Genomic DNA, 14,526 nt, shown 5'->3' on the forward strand with positions numbered 1-14,526 from the left:
TGACTGAAGGTTTCGACAAGCTGTAATCAATTTTAGACGTCTCTTGTCTGTTAAAGACAGAGTCATGGACACTGAATCTATCTGGAAACCCAGAAAGGTTACCCTTGTTTGAGGAATCAAAAAACTTTTTGGTAAATTGATCCTCCAACCATGATCTTGAAGAAACAACACAAGTCGATTCGTATGAGACTCTGCTAAATGTAAAGACTGAGCAAGTACCAAGATATCGTCCAAATAAGGAAATACCACAATACCCTGTTCTCTGATTACAGACAGAAGGGCACCGAGAATCTTTGTGAAAATTCTTGGAGCTGTAGCAAGGCCAAACGGTAGAGCCACAAATTGGTAATGCTTGTCTAGAAAAGAGAATCTCAGGAACTGAAAATGATCTGGATGAATCGGAATATGCAGATATGCATCCTGTAAATCTATTGTGGACATATAATTCCCTTGCTGAACAAAAGGCAATATAGTCCTTACAGTTACCATCTTCAACGTTGGTATCCTTACATAACGATTCAATAATTTTAGATCCAGAACTGGTCTGAAGGAATTCTCCTTCTTTGGTACAATGAAGAGATTTGAATAAAACCCCATCCCCTGTTCTGGAACTGGAACTGGCATAATTACTCCAGCCAACTCTAGATCTGAAACACAATTCAGAAATGCTTGAGCTTTCACTGGATTTACTGGGACACGGGAAAGAAAAAATCTCTTTGCAGGAGGTCTCATCTTGAAACCAATTCTGTACCCTTCTGAAACAATGCTCTGAATCCAAAGATTGTGAACAGAACTGATCCAAATTTCTTTGAAAAAACGTAACCTGCCCCCTACCAGCTGAACTGGAATGAGGGCCGTACCTTCATGTGAACTTAGAAGCAGGCTTTGCCTTTCTAGCAGGCTTGGATTTATTCCAGACTGGAGATGGTTTCCAAACTGAAACTGCTCCTGAGGACGAAGGATCAGGCTTTTGTTCTTTGTTGAAACGAAAGGAACGAAAACGATTGTTAGCCCTGTTTTTACCTTTAGATTTTTTATCCTGTGGTAAAAAAGTTCCTTTCCCACCAGTAACAGTTGAAATAATAGAATCCAACTGAGAACCAAATAATTTGTTTCCCTGGAAAGAAATGGAAAGTAGAGTTGATTTAGAAGCCATATCAGCATTCCAAGTCTTAAGCCATAAAGCTCTTCTGGCTAAGATAGCTAGAGACATAAACCTAACATCAACTCTAATAATATCAAAAATGGCATCACAGATAAAATTATTAGCATGCTGAAGAAGAATAATAATATCATGAGAATCACGATTTGCTACTTGTTGCGCTAGGGTTTCCAACCAAAAAGTTGAAGCTGCAGCAACATCAGCCAATGATATAGCAGGTCTAAGAAGATTACCTGAACACAGATAAGCTTTTCTTAGAAAGGATTCAATTTTTCTATCTAAAGGATCCTTAAACGAGGTACCATCTGACGTAGGAATGGTAGTACGTTTAGCAAGGGTAGAAATAGCCCCATCAACTTTAGGGATTTTGTCCCAAAATTCTAATCTGTCAGGCGGAACAGGATATAATTGCTTAAAACGTTTAGAAGGAGTAAATGAATTACCCAATTTATCCCATTCTTTGGAAATCACTGCAGAAAAAGCATTAGGAACAGGAAAAACTTCTGGAATAACCGCAGGAGCTTTAAAAACCTTATCCAAACGTATAGAATTAGTATCAAGAGGACTAGAATCCTCTATTTCTAAAGCAATTAGTACTTCTTTAAGTAAAGAGCGAATAAATTCCATCTTAAATAAATATGAAGATTTATCAGCATCAATCTCTGAGATAGAATCCTCTGAACCAGAAGAGTCCAAAGAATCAGAATGATGGTGTTCATTTAAAAATTCATCTGTAGAGAGAGAAGATTTAAAAGACTTTTTACGTTTACTAGAAGGAGAAATAACAGACAAAGCCTTCTTTATGGATTCAGAAACAAAATCTCTTATGTTATCAGGAACATTCTGCACCTTAGATGTTGAGGGAACTGCAACAGGCAATGGTACATTACTAAAGGAAATATTATCTGCTTTAACAAGTTTGTCATGACAATTATTACAAACAACAGCTGGAGGAATAGCTACCAAAAATTTACAGCAGATACACTTAGCTTTGGTAGATCCAGCAGGCAGTGATTTTCCTGTAGTATCTTCTGGCTCAGATGCAACGTGAGACATCTTGCAATATGTAAGAGAAAAAACAACATATAAAGCAAAATAGATCAAATTCCTTATAAGACAGTTTCAGGAATGGGAAAGAATGCCAAATATCAAGCTTCTAGCAACCAGAAGCAAATGAAAAATGAGACTGAAATAATGTGGAGACAAAAGCGACGCCCATATTTTTTAGCGCCAAATAAGACGCCCACATTATTTGGCGCCTAAATGCTTTTGGCGCCAAAAATGACGCCACATCCGGAACGCCGACATTTTTGGCGCAAAATAACGTCAAAAAAATGACGTAACTTCCGGCGACACGTATGACGCCGGAAACGGAAAAGAATTTTTGCGCCAAAAAAGTCCGCGCCAAGAATGACGCAATAAAATGAAGCATTTTCAGCCCCCGCGAGCCTAACAGCCCACAGGGAAAAAAGTCAAATTTTTGAGGTAAGAAAAATATGATAATTCAATGCATAATCCCAAATATGAAACTGACTGTCTGAAAATAAGGAAAGTTGAACATTCTGAGTCAAGGCAAATAAATGTTTGAATACATATATTTAGAACTTTATAAATAAAGTGCCCAACCATAGCTTAGAGTGTCACAGAAAATAAGACTTACTTACCCCAGGACACTCATCTACATGTTTGTAGAAAGCCAAACCAGTACTGAAACGAGAATCAGTAGAGGAAATGGTAAATATAAGAGTATATCGTCGATCTGAAAAGGGAGGTAAGAGATGAATCTCTACGACCGATAACAGAGAACCTTATGAAATAGACCCCGTAGAAGGAGATCACTGCATTCAATAGGCAATACTCTCTTCACATCCCTCTGACATTCACTGCACGCTGAGAGGAAAACCGGGCTCCAACTTGCTGCGGAGCGCATATCAACGTAGAATCTAGCACAAACTTACTTCACCACCTCCCTTGGAGGCAAAGTTTGTAAAACTGATTTGTGGGTGTGGTGAGGGGTGTATTTATAGGCATTTTAAGGTTTGGGAAACTTTGCCCCTCCTGGTAGGAATGTATATCCCATACGTCACTAGCTCATGGACTCTTGTTAATTACATGAAAGAAATTCTGGTGTAGACTGTCCCTTTAAATTAACTTGTGGGTTACATTCCCTCAGAATGTGCCAGTGTTTCTTTAATATACCTGTAATTTTTTGGCTCAGTCTGTTGAACTGGGTCACAAATATATTTCCTTCCTGGTATTTTTCTTTCTTAGTTTGTGCACTGTCAGTCACTATGAGCTGTTCTGCAATCAATGTTGGGGGGTAACTTCTATTAATAAATTTATTAGCCATTTCTTCCAATCTATATTTACACTTACTGCTGTTTGAGACTATACGTTTCACCCTTGTGAATTGACTTTTTGGAATGGCCTTTAATACATTGTTAGGGTGACAACTACCATATGTAAGTAAATTATTTCTATCAGTACCTTATATGGAGACACTACTTTGAGAAGGAATCCAAAACCAGTGTGCAGAACAGCCTTATCGGCATGAAAAACCAAATAGGGAGGCTCACATTGCAAGGCCGCCAGCTCAGATACTCTGCATGCTGATGAAATAGCCAAAAGTAACAGGACTTTCTATGAAAGAGCCTTAATGTCAAGAGCATGCATAGGCTCAAACAGAGCCTTCTGCAAAACCTTAAGAACCAAGTTTAAGCTCTAAGGAGGAGCCGAATCCCTGAAGACAGGTATGATCCTAACCAGAGCCTGAACAGGACTGAATGTCAGGAAGCTCCATAAGCTTCCTATGCAACAGTACGGATAAAGCCGAAATCTGTCCCCTTAGGGAACTGGCGGCAAGACCTTTATCCAGACCGTCCTGGAGAATAGCCAAGATCCTGGATACCCTGACCTTATGCCAGAGATATACTCGTTCCTTACACCAGGACAAGTAGGTACTCCACACCTTGTGGTAGATGCGACGAGTGACCTGCTTCCTGGCCTGAACGAGAGGGTCAATCACTTTTTCAGAAAATCCTCTCTTGGCTAAGACTAGGCGCTCAATCTCCACGCAGTCAGCCGTGGCACTCACCACCTCCTATGACCCGGTCTACAAGAACAGCTTTTGTCTCCTCCAAACACAGGCAGAGAAAGAGGAAGTTGCAGAGGCCACACCCGGTCACATGGAGTGCCATGCAGTACCGCCCCTGCACTCGAGAGAAAAAAACGCCAAAAGGCCCGCCTCAATCCCTCGCTATGAACTGTGTTCCACACTTAAAGAGCCTCATCTCACACAAATGCGGCTATTCTCTTTCAGCAGAAATCGCAAATGCTCCATTTTAAATTTAAAATCAGGCTCCTTCGCGGACGGACGTCTAGACGTAGCTGATTCCGACTCAGAAGCGGCATCCTCCGATGAGTCGGAGTTGTCCTCCTCAGCGGATAATCTGTCAGAAACATCCAACGGTGTCGACGACCCCTGGGACAGATAGCTATGCCGTACCTTCCGCTTGCGCTTAGTAGGACGAGGCATGGCATTAATGGCTGCAGAAACCGCCATCTGTAATTGATCGGCTAAGTCTGGAGGCCAAAGGGCCCCTCCCGCAGGAGGATTAGTAGTGCCCTGGGGAACTGCTTGTGTAATCGGAGATGATTGCAAGGAACAAACCTCACGGGATGGAGAACCCTCAGAGGCTCAGTCGTACTAAATACCTTATACTTTTTGGAAATAGCAATATTGTCAAAGCATGTGGAACAGAGTTGCGTAGGCGGCTCGACTGGAACCTCCTCACAATATACACAGTTATTGGGTTTAGATAAAGAGGGAGTATCCTCTAACATATCAGAATCCTCCATAGCTTGTGCCTTTATTGCGGACTTGATCAAAATATAAATGGCACCTTTATATTCCAATGGCCGTGGCACTCACCACCTCCTATGACCCGGTCTACAAGAACAGCTTTTGTCTCCTCCGAACACAGGCCGAGAAAGAGGAAGTTGCAGAGGCCACACCCGGTCACATGGAGTGCCATGCAGGACCGCCCCTGCACTCGAGAGAAAAAAAAACGCCAAAAAGGCCCGCCTCAATCCCTCGCTATGAACTGTGTTCCACACTTACAGAGCCTCATCTCACACAAATGCAGTAAAAACACAACAAACAATATTATGCTAATAAACTTCCCCCTGTTCAATAGCCCCCTTTCAAGGATATTACCCTAGATTCTATAAAGATAAAAGGAGCCACACTGTGACCCTGTCTTCATGCGTTATCACATATATATATATATATATATATATATATATATATATATAAAAACGATCTTGCCAGAATCAATGCCGTGGAACAGGAACACGGCGCTTTAAGTGTGACAGATTAGTAGTAGCAGTGAAACTCATCAACGCTGATTGCTAATGGAGCTGTTAAGCCAAGTCGGGATGGGTTCGCAGAAAGACTCTCCCTACATCTACGGACTCTAACATTCACCCATGCTCTCACTCAGAGGCTGACAGGGCTACCTAAAACTCCAGTCCCATTACGAAGAGTACTACCCTCCATAAGAGACTACTCTGATCTTCCGACACTTCCCTGCCAACCTCCTGTGAGGAAAGGCAAAGAATAACTGGGGGATGAGGGGAGTGGGGGAGGTATTTAAGCCTTTGGCTGGGGTGTCTTTGCCTCCTCCTGGTGGCCAGGTTCTTAATGCACACAAGTAATGAATGAAGCAGTGGACTCTCCTCCCATAAAGATGGAAAGCGGTTTGAGTCCCACTGGGAGAAAGGCGCTATATAAATACTAGTAGTTATTATAAATGTCAAAGAGCAAATATCCAGACGGTAGAAGCACCAATCACGGCTCAGTTCAAAGTTATAAAACTTCAAATTTATTGTAACAAAGTTAAAACTTACAAATCGCTGGACAACGATGGGAGGAGTGTAGGTACAAGCTGAACAGGTCCCTATTGATTATAACTTTGAACTGAGTCGTGATTGCTGCTTTTCCTTGAAGTTGGTGCTCCTACCGTCTAGATATTTGCTCTTTGACATTTATGAGGATACACGCACCAGAGCGTTCTTGGTGCGGTATACATTACAGCCAGTGAAAAGACAGCTGCTATCCGGAGGGTGCAGCTCCTTCAGAGAGTGATGTGTTCATCTTTTTTCTATGTGTTTGTGTAGATGGTCTCCAAACACGATTCTTTAAAGCAAGGTGGATTTGAATCAAAGGGACAGTCTAGTCAAAAGTAAACTTTCATGATTCATATAGGGAATGCAATTTTAAATAACTTTCCAATTCACTTTTATCATCAAATTTGCTTTGTTTTCATGGTATTCTTAGTTAAAAGTAAACCTAGGTAGGCTCATATGCCAATTTCTAAGCCTGTGAAGTCTGCCTCTTATCTAAGTACATTTTACAGTTTTTCACAGCTAGAGGGTGTTAGTTCATTTGTGACATATAGATAACGTGCTCACACCCATGGAGTTACTTATGAGAGGGCACCGATAGGCTAAAATGCAAGTCTGTCTAAAGAACTGTAATAAGGGGGAAGTCTGCAGAGGTTTAGATACAAGGTAATCAGAGGTAAAAAGTATTAATATAACAGTGCTGGTTATGCAAAACGGGGGAATAGGAAATAAAAGGATTATCTATCTTTATATGCAATAAAAATTCTGGAGTAGACTGGAGTAAGACTGATTTAAATCTATTTAACCCTTTGAGAGCTAACAACGGCTCTGAGCTGTCGCACATTTTCAATAAACCCCCTTGTGAGATATTAACCCTCGATTCCAAGATGCCAAAGGAGCCTCACTGAGGCCCGTCCCATGTCGAAAAGTACTTCCCTCCATAAGAGACAAAACAAACTTCTGACACTTCTCTGCCAACCTCCCGGGATGAGGGGGGGGGGGGGGGAAACAAGCCGCCTTGTAAGGAGGGATAAACATAATCTGAGTTACCCGCATGTGGTGTAGTAGTAGGGAGCGGTAGGGAACTCGCCTCATGGAGGACAGAACCCCCAGAGGCGGATGGCTCAGCAGACCCCCAATTCTCCAAGCTCGAGGAACAGGGCGCTCTAATACGGCATATCAAACATAACTGATTGACCTGTGTTAACGGGGCCAATTCGCATTCTTCACAAGTCGAAGAATCTGAAATTTGAACAGTCTCAGCATCAGAATCCTCCATAACTAGATCGAGATTATAAGAATATGTACTAAGAAAAAACTTAAACGGCACCTGACACCCACAATGGCTGGGGCACTCACCACCTCCTAGAAGCAGACACAAGCAGACTCTAATTTTTCAGTCGCCACATGGTCAGGAATGCGGAAATGGAAGACCAGAACGTAAACACATCCACTCACAAGGTAAACCGTACAGTCCAAAAAAATAAGCGCGTCCAACCATAAGGTTGCGTCACTTCCAAAGGCCTTAATATGTTCTAGCCAAGAGCCCAGTTAACACTACACATAAGCAGATTGAATCACATAACAAACATGATTAAAAAAACCCTGTTCAATAAACCCCCTTGGGAGATATTAACCCTCGATTCCAAGATGCCTCACTGAGGCCCTATAAATATAAAGTCCCGCAAGGTAGTTCCTTACGGGAAAATATAATAAGTTAGAGTACATTCTGATGAAGTAAAATGAAACTATCTTACCAGAATCTACGCCGTGGAATAAGAACACGGCCCTTCAAGTGTGACGAATAGTAGCAGCGCCTCCACCATGGACTTGAAAGCAGGCAGCGAAGCGAATTTTGATAACGCCGATTGCTTGTGGAGCTGTTAATATGAGTCGGGATGGTTTTGCAGAGAGACTCTCCCTGCATCTCCGGACTCTAACTTTCATCCAGGCCCTCACAGAGACTGATAGGATTACTTAAAGCTCCCTTCCCATGTCGAAGAGTACTAACCCTCCATAAGAGACAAAACAAACTTCTGACACTTCTCTGCCAACCTCCTGGGACGAAAAGGCAAATAATGACTGGGGGATGAGGGAAGTGGGAGGAGTATTTAAGCCTTTGGATGGGGTATCTATGCCTCCTCCTGGTGGCCAGGTTCTTATTTCCCACAAGTAATGAATGCAGCTGTGGACTCTTTCCATTTAGGAAGAAAAGGATTATTTATCTTTATTACAGCTATACTGTATGGAACCTCAATTCATTCTATATTATATGGATTACAGATATTTTAAAGGCCATTGATCAGCTTAAATTATCTACAATATATACATTAGTATGAAAAAAGTTAGATTTAACTATTCCACCAGCTGTTTTTGACCATATTCATAGGTTTTGGATGTCTATTATGGCATTAAGGAATATCCAATAATGAGGATTGGTTGAAGGTGTTGATAAAAATGAAGTATTTACAGAATGAAACAGTTTAGGGAAAATTAATGTAGTTTGGCAGTCTAATGCTTAAAGGGACACAAAACCAAACATTTTTCTTTCATTTTTCAGATACAGCATACAATTTTAAAACCTTTGTTGGGTCATTGGATGACAGCAAGAATGCTATATACATCAAGAGCCTTTGTGCTAAGGGCCTTATTATATATTAGGTAATTTTAGTATTGTACTAGTAAGTCAGCAAAATCACAAACTGCAAATGCAAGAAGATTTGCAACTGCACAGGCAGCACATGATGATCAACAGAAGGAATGCCAAAACTAAGCGGAGAAAAAAAAATAATAGACTCCATAAAGAACCCATCTGTGTTTGCAACACAACGTGGGTTGATCAGCTCTGGCTGTGTTTTAATCATGGACTGAAGCAACTGGAAAAATCACAACGTGTCTACAGAACAGACACATAACCCTACAAAGAAACAAACATTTCTCAAGATAAAATTTGTGTTTCTAAATTTATTTAAGGGCCTCGCTGTACTGACGAGGCTTCTAAAAAAATCTTGCCTAAGCAGCAAGGTTTTAAATACCAGGCCCTTAAGAGAGACCATTTCACATCTGAGTGATGCATGGATGAACCATTCAATTTCTTTACTTTTGAAGTAGAAACATATTGGATGTGTATTTGGTCAGGACATGACTAATGAATTGGGTAGGTACAAGTGACCACCAGAAATCTGACGGGGGTCAGTTTAAGCATAGCCAAGCAAGAACATATTTATGGAAAGGGAGGAGATAGGGGTTTCTACCCAAATAGACTAAGCGAGATATGCTACGTTCGCTTATGCAAATACATTGAGTCAGCATTACCAATCAGTGTATATGCTGATCTTTGCGCTAACAAGAAGTGCAAAGCGTATTGTGTCAAAACGCCTTTTCAATCTGAATTTTTTTAATACTTTTTTCATATTTTTGAAGGTTACACTTCCTATACATTGAATCTTTTAGTACAGACATCCATTGAGCCTAATAAAAAACAAAAAAAAATGGCTGCACAGAATAACTTACCCAATTCATGAGGAAGCTCATGACAGAATACAGCTACTGAGGTACTAATTCCACCTGTTAATCCAGCACTAAAAGCTGCACCTGAAAAGAAATGATACAAATTAAAAGTAGAACAAAGACACTCAGACATAAAGTACAATCTTAGTATTGGTACTAAAAATGTAAATGCATCAACATTCACTTAAATTCAAAATGATATAGTTGCCAATTAAAATTAACAGTTATATTAATATACTTTTTACCTCCGATTACCTGAATCTAAGCCTTTGCAGACTGCTCCTTATCTTTTTCTTTTGACAGACTCATTTTATCAGTGTGATCTCATAAGCAACTCCATGGGCATGAGCACAATGTTATCTATATGGCCCACATGAACTAACGCCATCTAGCTGTGAAAAACTGTCAAATTCATTCAGATAACAAGGGCTTAGAAATTTGCATATGAGCCTACCTAGGTTTAGTTTTCAAATAAGAATACCAAGAGAACAAAGCAAATGTAACGATAACAGTAAAGTTGTTTAAAATGAAATGCACTATCTGAATCATGAAAGTTTAATTTGGACTTTGTCCCTTTAAAACTAGGTAGTAAATAAGGGGTATAATGCAAAAATAATTTCCAAGCACTTCATTGCAATGAAAGACATTCTCTGGTTTTATTTAATTTTTTTAACACGATTTGTTGACTATTTTAATATTATTGTGGTTTAATTTGTATTGCTCAACACAAACATAAATTATGATTTACCAGATTATTTCCTTTCCTTTGATACAGGGAGAGTCCACAGCTGCATTCATTACTTTTGGGAATACAGAACCTGGCCACCAGGAGGAGGCAAAGACACCCCAGCCAAAGACTTAAATACCTCCCCCACTTCCCTCATCCCCCAGTCATTCTGCCGAGGGAACAAGGAATAGTAGGAGAAATATCAGGGTATATAAGGTGCCAGAAGAAAACAACTTAAATATAGGCCGCCCACCGGAGAGCACGGGCGGAAGCTGTGGACTCTCCCTGTATCGATGGAAAGAAAATGATCTGGTAAGTCATTTATGTTTTCCTTCTAAATACAGGGAGAGTCCACAGCTGCATTAATTACTTTTGGGAAAACAATACCCAAGCTATAAAAGACACTGAATGCTAACGGGGGTGGGGGTGTTAACAAGAGGGCAGCACAGCCTGAACAAAAAACCCAATCTCCTGAAAACTGCAAAAGAATCAAAAAATTTTTTAGGAGGATCAAGTAACCGTCCAACATTTAGGACCATAAGAGCCCACGCCAGAAACCACAGAAAATCACTGGTCCCAAAAGGAGCTCAAAAAAAGAAAACCTCTGAGGAGACTAAAGCCCCGCTGTCTACGAGACCACCAAGACTCCCAACACCTACACTTCCAAATAGGAAGATACATAGAAGAAAGCCGAGTACGCTCAGAAAGTCAGAAAGGACCTCAAGTCAGAAAAAGGATCTGTTTCAGAAAGAACCCAACTGGATAACAACAGAACCCAAATCCCTAGAGTATTAACTTCAACATTGGAAGGCTAGCTGACACCAGAAGCTTTGACACTTCTCTGCCATCCTCTTGTGCAGAAAGGCAAAGAATGACTGGGGGATGAGGGAAGTGGGGGAGGTATTTAAGCCTTTGGCTGGGGTGTCTTTGCCTCCTCCTTGTGGCCAGATTCTGTATTCCCAAAAGTAATGAATGCAGCCGGGGGCTCCTCCTGTATTTATTTAGAAGGAAATTCTGTAATGAAACTAGGAACTGATGGTGCATGCATGATTGTAGGGAAAAAAAAAGTGGGATTATCTGAATATTCTGACAAAAAACTGCTTGCAAATGTTTTAAATTTTTTGTTAGAATCCTTAAAGGGACACTGAATTCATGACATTTTAAGCAACTTTCTAATTTACTCCTATTATCAAATTTTCTTCATTCTCTTGCTATCTTTATTTGAAATGCAAGAATGTAAGTTTAGATGCCGGTCCATTTTTGGTGAACAACCTGGGTTGTTCTTGCCGATTGGCGGATAAAACAGCTGCCTTAAGTACTTTTCTACCAAAAACTGCTTCAGAAGAAGAAAACACATCAAAATAGTAGAATTTAGTAAAAGTATGCAAAGAAGACCAAGTTGCTGCTTTGCAAATCTGATCAACCGAAGCTTCATTCTTAAATGCCCAGGAAGTAGAGACTGACCTAGTCGAATGAGCTGTAATCCTTTTAGGCGGAGTTCTACCCGACTCAACATAAGCATGATGAATCAAAGACTTTAACCAAGATGCCAAGGAAATGGCAGAAGCCTTCTGACCTTTCCTAGAACCAGAAAAGATAACAAATAGACTAGAAGTCTTTCGGAAATCTTTAGTAGCTTCAACATAATATTTCAAAGCTCGAACTACATCCAAAGAATGCAACGATCTTTCCTTAGAATTCTTAGGATTAGGACACAATGAAGGAACCACAATTTCTCTACTAATGTTGTTAGAATTCACAACCTTAGGTAAAAATTTAAATGAAGTTCGCAACACAGCCTTATCCTGATGAAAAATCAGAAAAGGAGACTCACAAGAAAGAGCAGATAATTCAGAAACTCTTCTAGCTGAAGAGATGGCCAAAAGAAACAAAACTTTCCAAGAAAGTAATTTAATATCCAGCGAATGCATAGGTTCAAACGGAGGAGCTTAAAGAGCCCCCAGAACCAAATTCAAACTCCAAGGAGGAGAAATTGACTTAACAGGTTTTATACGAACCAAAGCCTGTACAAAACAATGAATATCAGGAAGACTAGCAATCTTTCTGTGAAAAAGAACAGAAAGAGCAGAGATTTGGTCTTTCAAGGAACTTGCAGACAAACCTTTATCCAAACCATCCTGAAGAAACTGTAAAATTCTAGGAACTCTAAAAGAATGCCAAGAAAAATGATGAGAAGAACACCAAGAAATGTAAGTCTTCCAGACTCGATAATATATCTTCCTAGATACAGATTTACGAGCCTGTAACATAGTATTAATTACGGAGTCAGAGAAACCTCTATGACTGAGAATCAAGGGTTCAATCTCCATACCTTCAAATTTAAGGATTTGAGATCCTGATGGAAAAAAGGACCTTGCGATAGAAGGTCTGGTCTTAACGGAAGAGTCCACGGTTGGCAAGTAGCCATCCAGACAAGATCCGCATACCAAAACCTGTGAGGCCATGATGGAGCCACCAGCAGAACAAACGAACGCTCCTTTAGAATCTTGGAAATCACTCTTGGAAGAAGAACTAGAGGCGGAAAGATATAGGCAGGATGATACTTCCAAGGAAGTGACAATGCATCCACTGCTTCCGCCTGAGGATCCCTGGATCTGGACAGATACCTGGGAAGTTTCTTGTTTAGATGAGAAGCCATCAGATCTATTTCTGGAAGTCCCCACATTTGAACAATCTGAAGAAATACCTCTGGGTGAAGAGACCATTCGCCCGGATGTAACGTTTGGCGACTGAGATAATCCGCTTCCCAATTGTCTATACCTGGGATATGAACCGCAGAAATTAGACAGGAGCTGGATTCCGCCCATATCAGTATCCGAGATACTTCTTTCATAGCCAGAGGACTGAGTCACTCCTTGATGATTGACATATGCCACGGTTGTGACATTGTCCGTCTGAAAACAAATGAACGACTCTCTCTTTAGAAGAGGCCACGACTGAAGAGCTCTGAAAATTGCATGGAGTTCCAAAATGTTGATTGGTAATCTCGCCTCTTGAGATTCCCAAACCCCTTGTGCTGTCAGAGACCCCCAAACAGCTCCCCAACCTGTCAGACTTGCATCTGTTGAAATCACAGTACAGGTCGGAAGAACAAAAGAAGCCCCCTGAACTAAACGATGGTGGTCTGTCCACCATGTCAGAGAGTGTCGTACAATCGGTTTTAAAGATATTAATTGAGATATCTTTGTATAATCCCTGCACCACTGGTTCAGCATACAGAGCTGAAGAGGTCGCATGTGAAAACGAGCAAAGGGGATCGCGTCCGATGCAGCAGTCATAAGACCTAGAATTTCCATGCATAAGGCTACCGAAGGGAATGATTGAGACTGAAGGTTTCGACAAGCTGAAACCAATTTCAGACGACTCTTGTCCGTCAGAGACAGAGTCATGGACACTGAATCTATCTGGAAACCTAAAAAGGTTACCCTTGTCTGAGGAATCAATGAACTCTTTGGTAAATTGATCCTCCAACCATGTTCTCGAAGAAACAATACAAGTCGATTCGTATGAGATTCTGCTAAATGTGAAGACTGAGCAAGTACCAAGATATCGTCCAAATAAGGAAATACCACAATACCCTGTTCTATGATTACAGATAGAAGGGCACCGAGAACCTTTGTAAAAATCCTTGGAGCTGTTGCTAGGCCAAACGGCAGAGCCACAAACTGGTAATGCTTGTCTAGGAAAGAAAATCTTAGAAACTGATAGTGATCTGGATGAATCGGAATATGTAGATATGCATCCTCTAAATCTATTGTGGACATATACAGGGAGTGCAGAATTATTAGGCAAGTTGTATTTTTGAGGATTAATTTTATTATTGAACAACAACCATGTTCTCAATGAACCCAAAAAACTCATTAATATCAAAGCTGAATAGTTTTGGAAGTAGTTTTTAGTTTGTTTTTAGTTATAGCTATTTTAGGGGGATATCTGTGTGTGCAGGTGACTATTACTGTGCATAATTATTAGGCAACTTAACAAAAAACAAATATATACCCATTTCAATTATTTATTTTTACCAGTGAAACCAATATAACATCTCAACATTCACAAATATACATTTCAGACATTCAAAAACAAAACAAAAACAAATCAGTGACCAATATAGCCACCTTTCTTTGCAAGGACACTCAAAAAGCCTGCCATCCATGGATTCTGTCAGTGTTTTGATCTGTTCACCATCAACATTGCGTGCAGC

The 14,526-nt window shown here is 40.5% G+C and overlaps 1 protein-coding gene across 4 annotated transcripts in view; it reads right to left on the bottom strand.

The window, feature by feature from the left end:
• The window catches only part of SLC39A10 (solute carrier family 39 member 10), a 237,460-nt gene that overhangs the window by 15,402 nt on the left and 207,532 nt on the right, over positions 1 to 14,526 (bottom strand). For all 4 annotated transcript variants that reach the window (XM_053698576.1, XM_053698574.1, XM_053698575.1 and 1 more), the window contains exon 8: positions 9,581 to 9,661. In XM_053698576.1, the coding sequence (XP_053554551.1) occupies positions 9,581 to 9,661 (81 nt within the window). The remainder of the gene's footprint in view (positions 1 to 9,580; positions 9,662 to 14,526) is intronic.

This window comes from Bombina bombina, chromosome 1, assembly GCF_027579735.1.
Source record: "Bombina bombina isolate aBomBom1 chromosome 1, aBomBom1.pri, whole genome shotgun sequence".
NCBI lineage: Eukaryota > Metazoa > Chordata > Amphibia > Anura > Bombinatoridae > Bombina > Bombina bombina.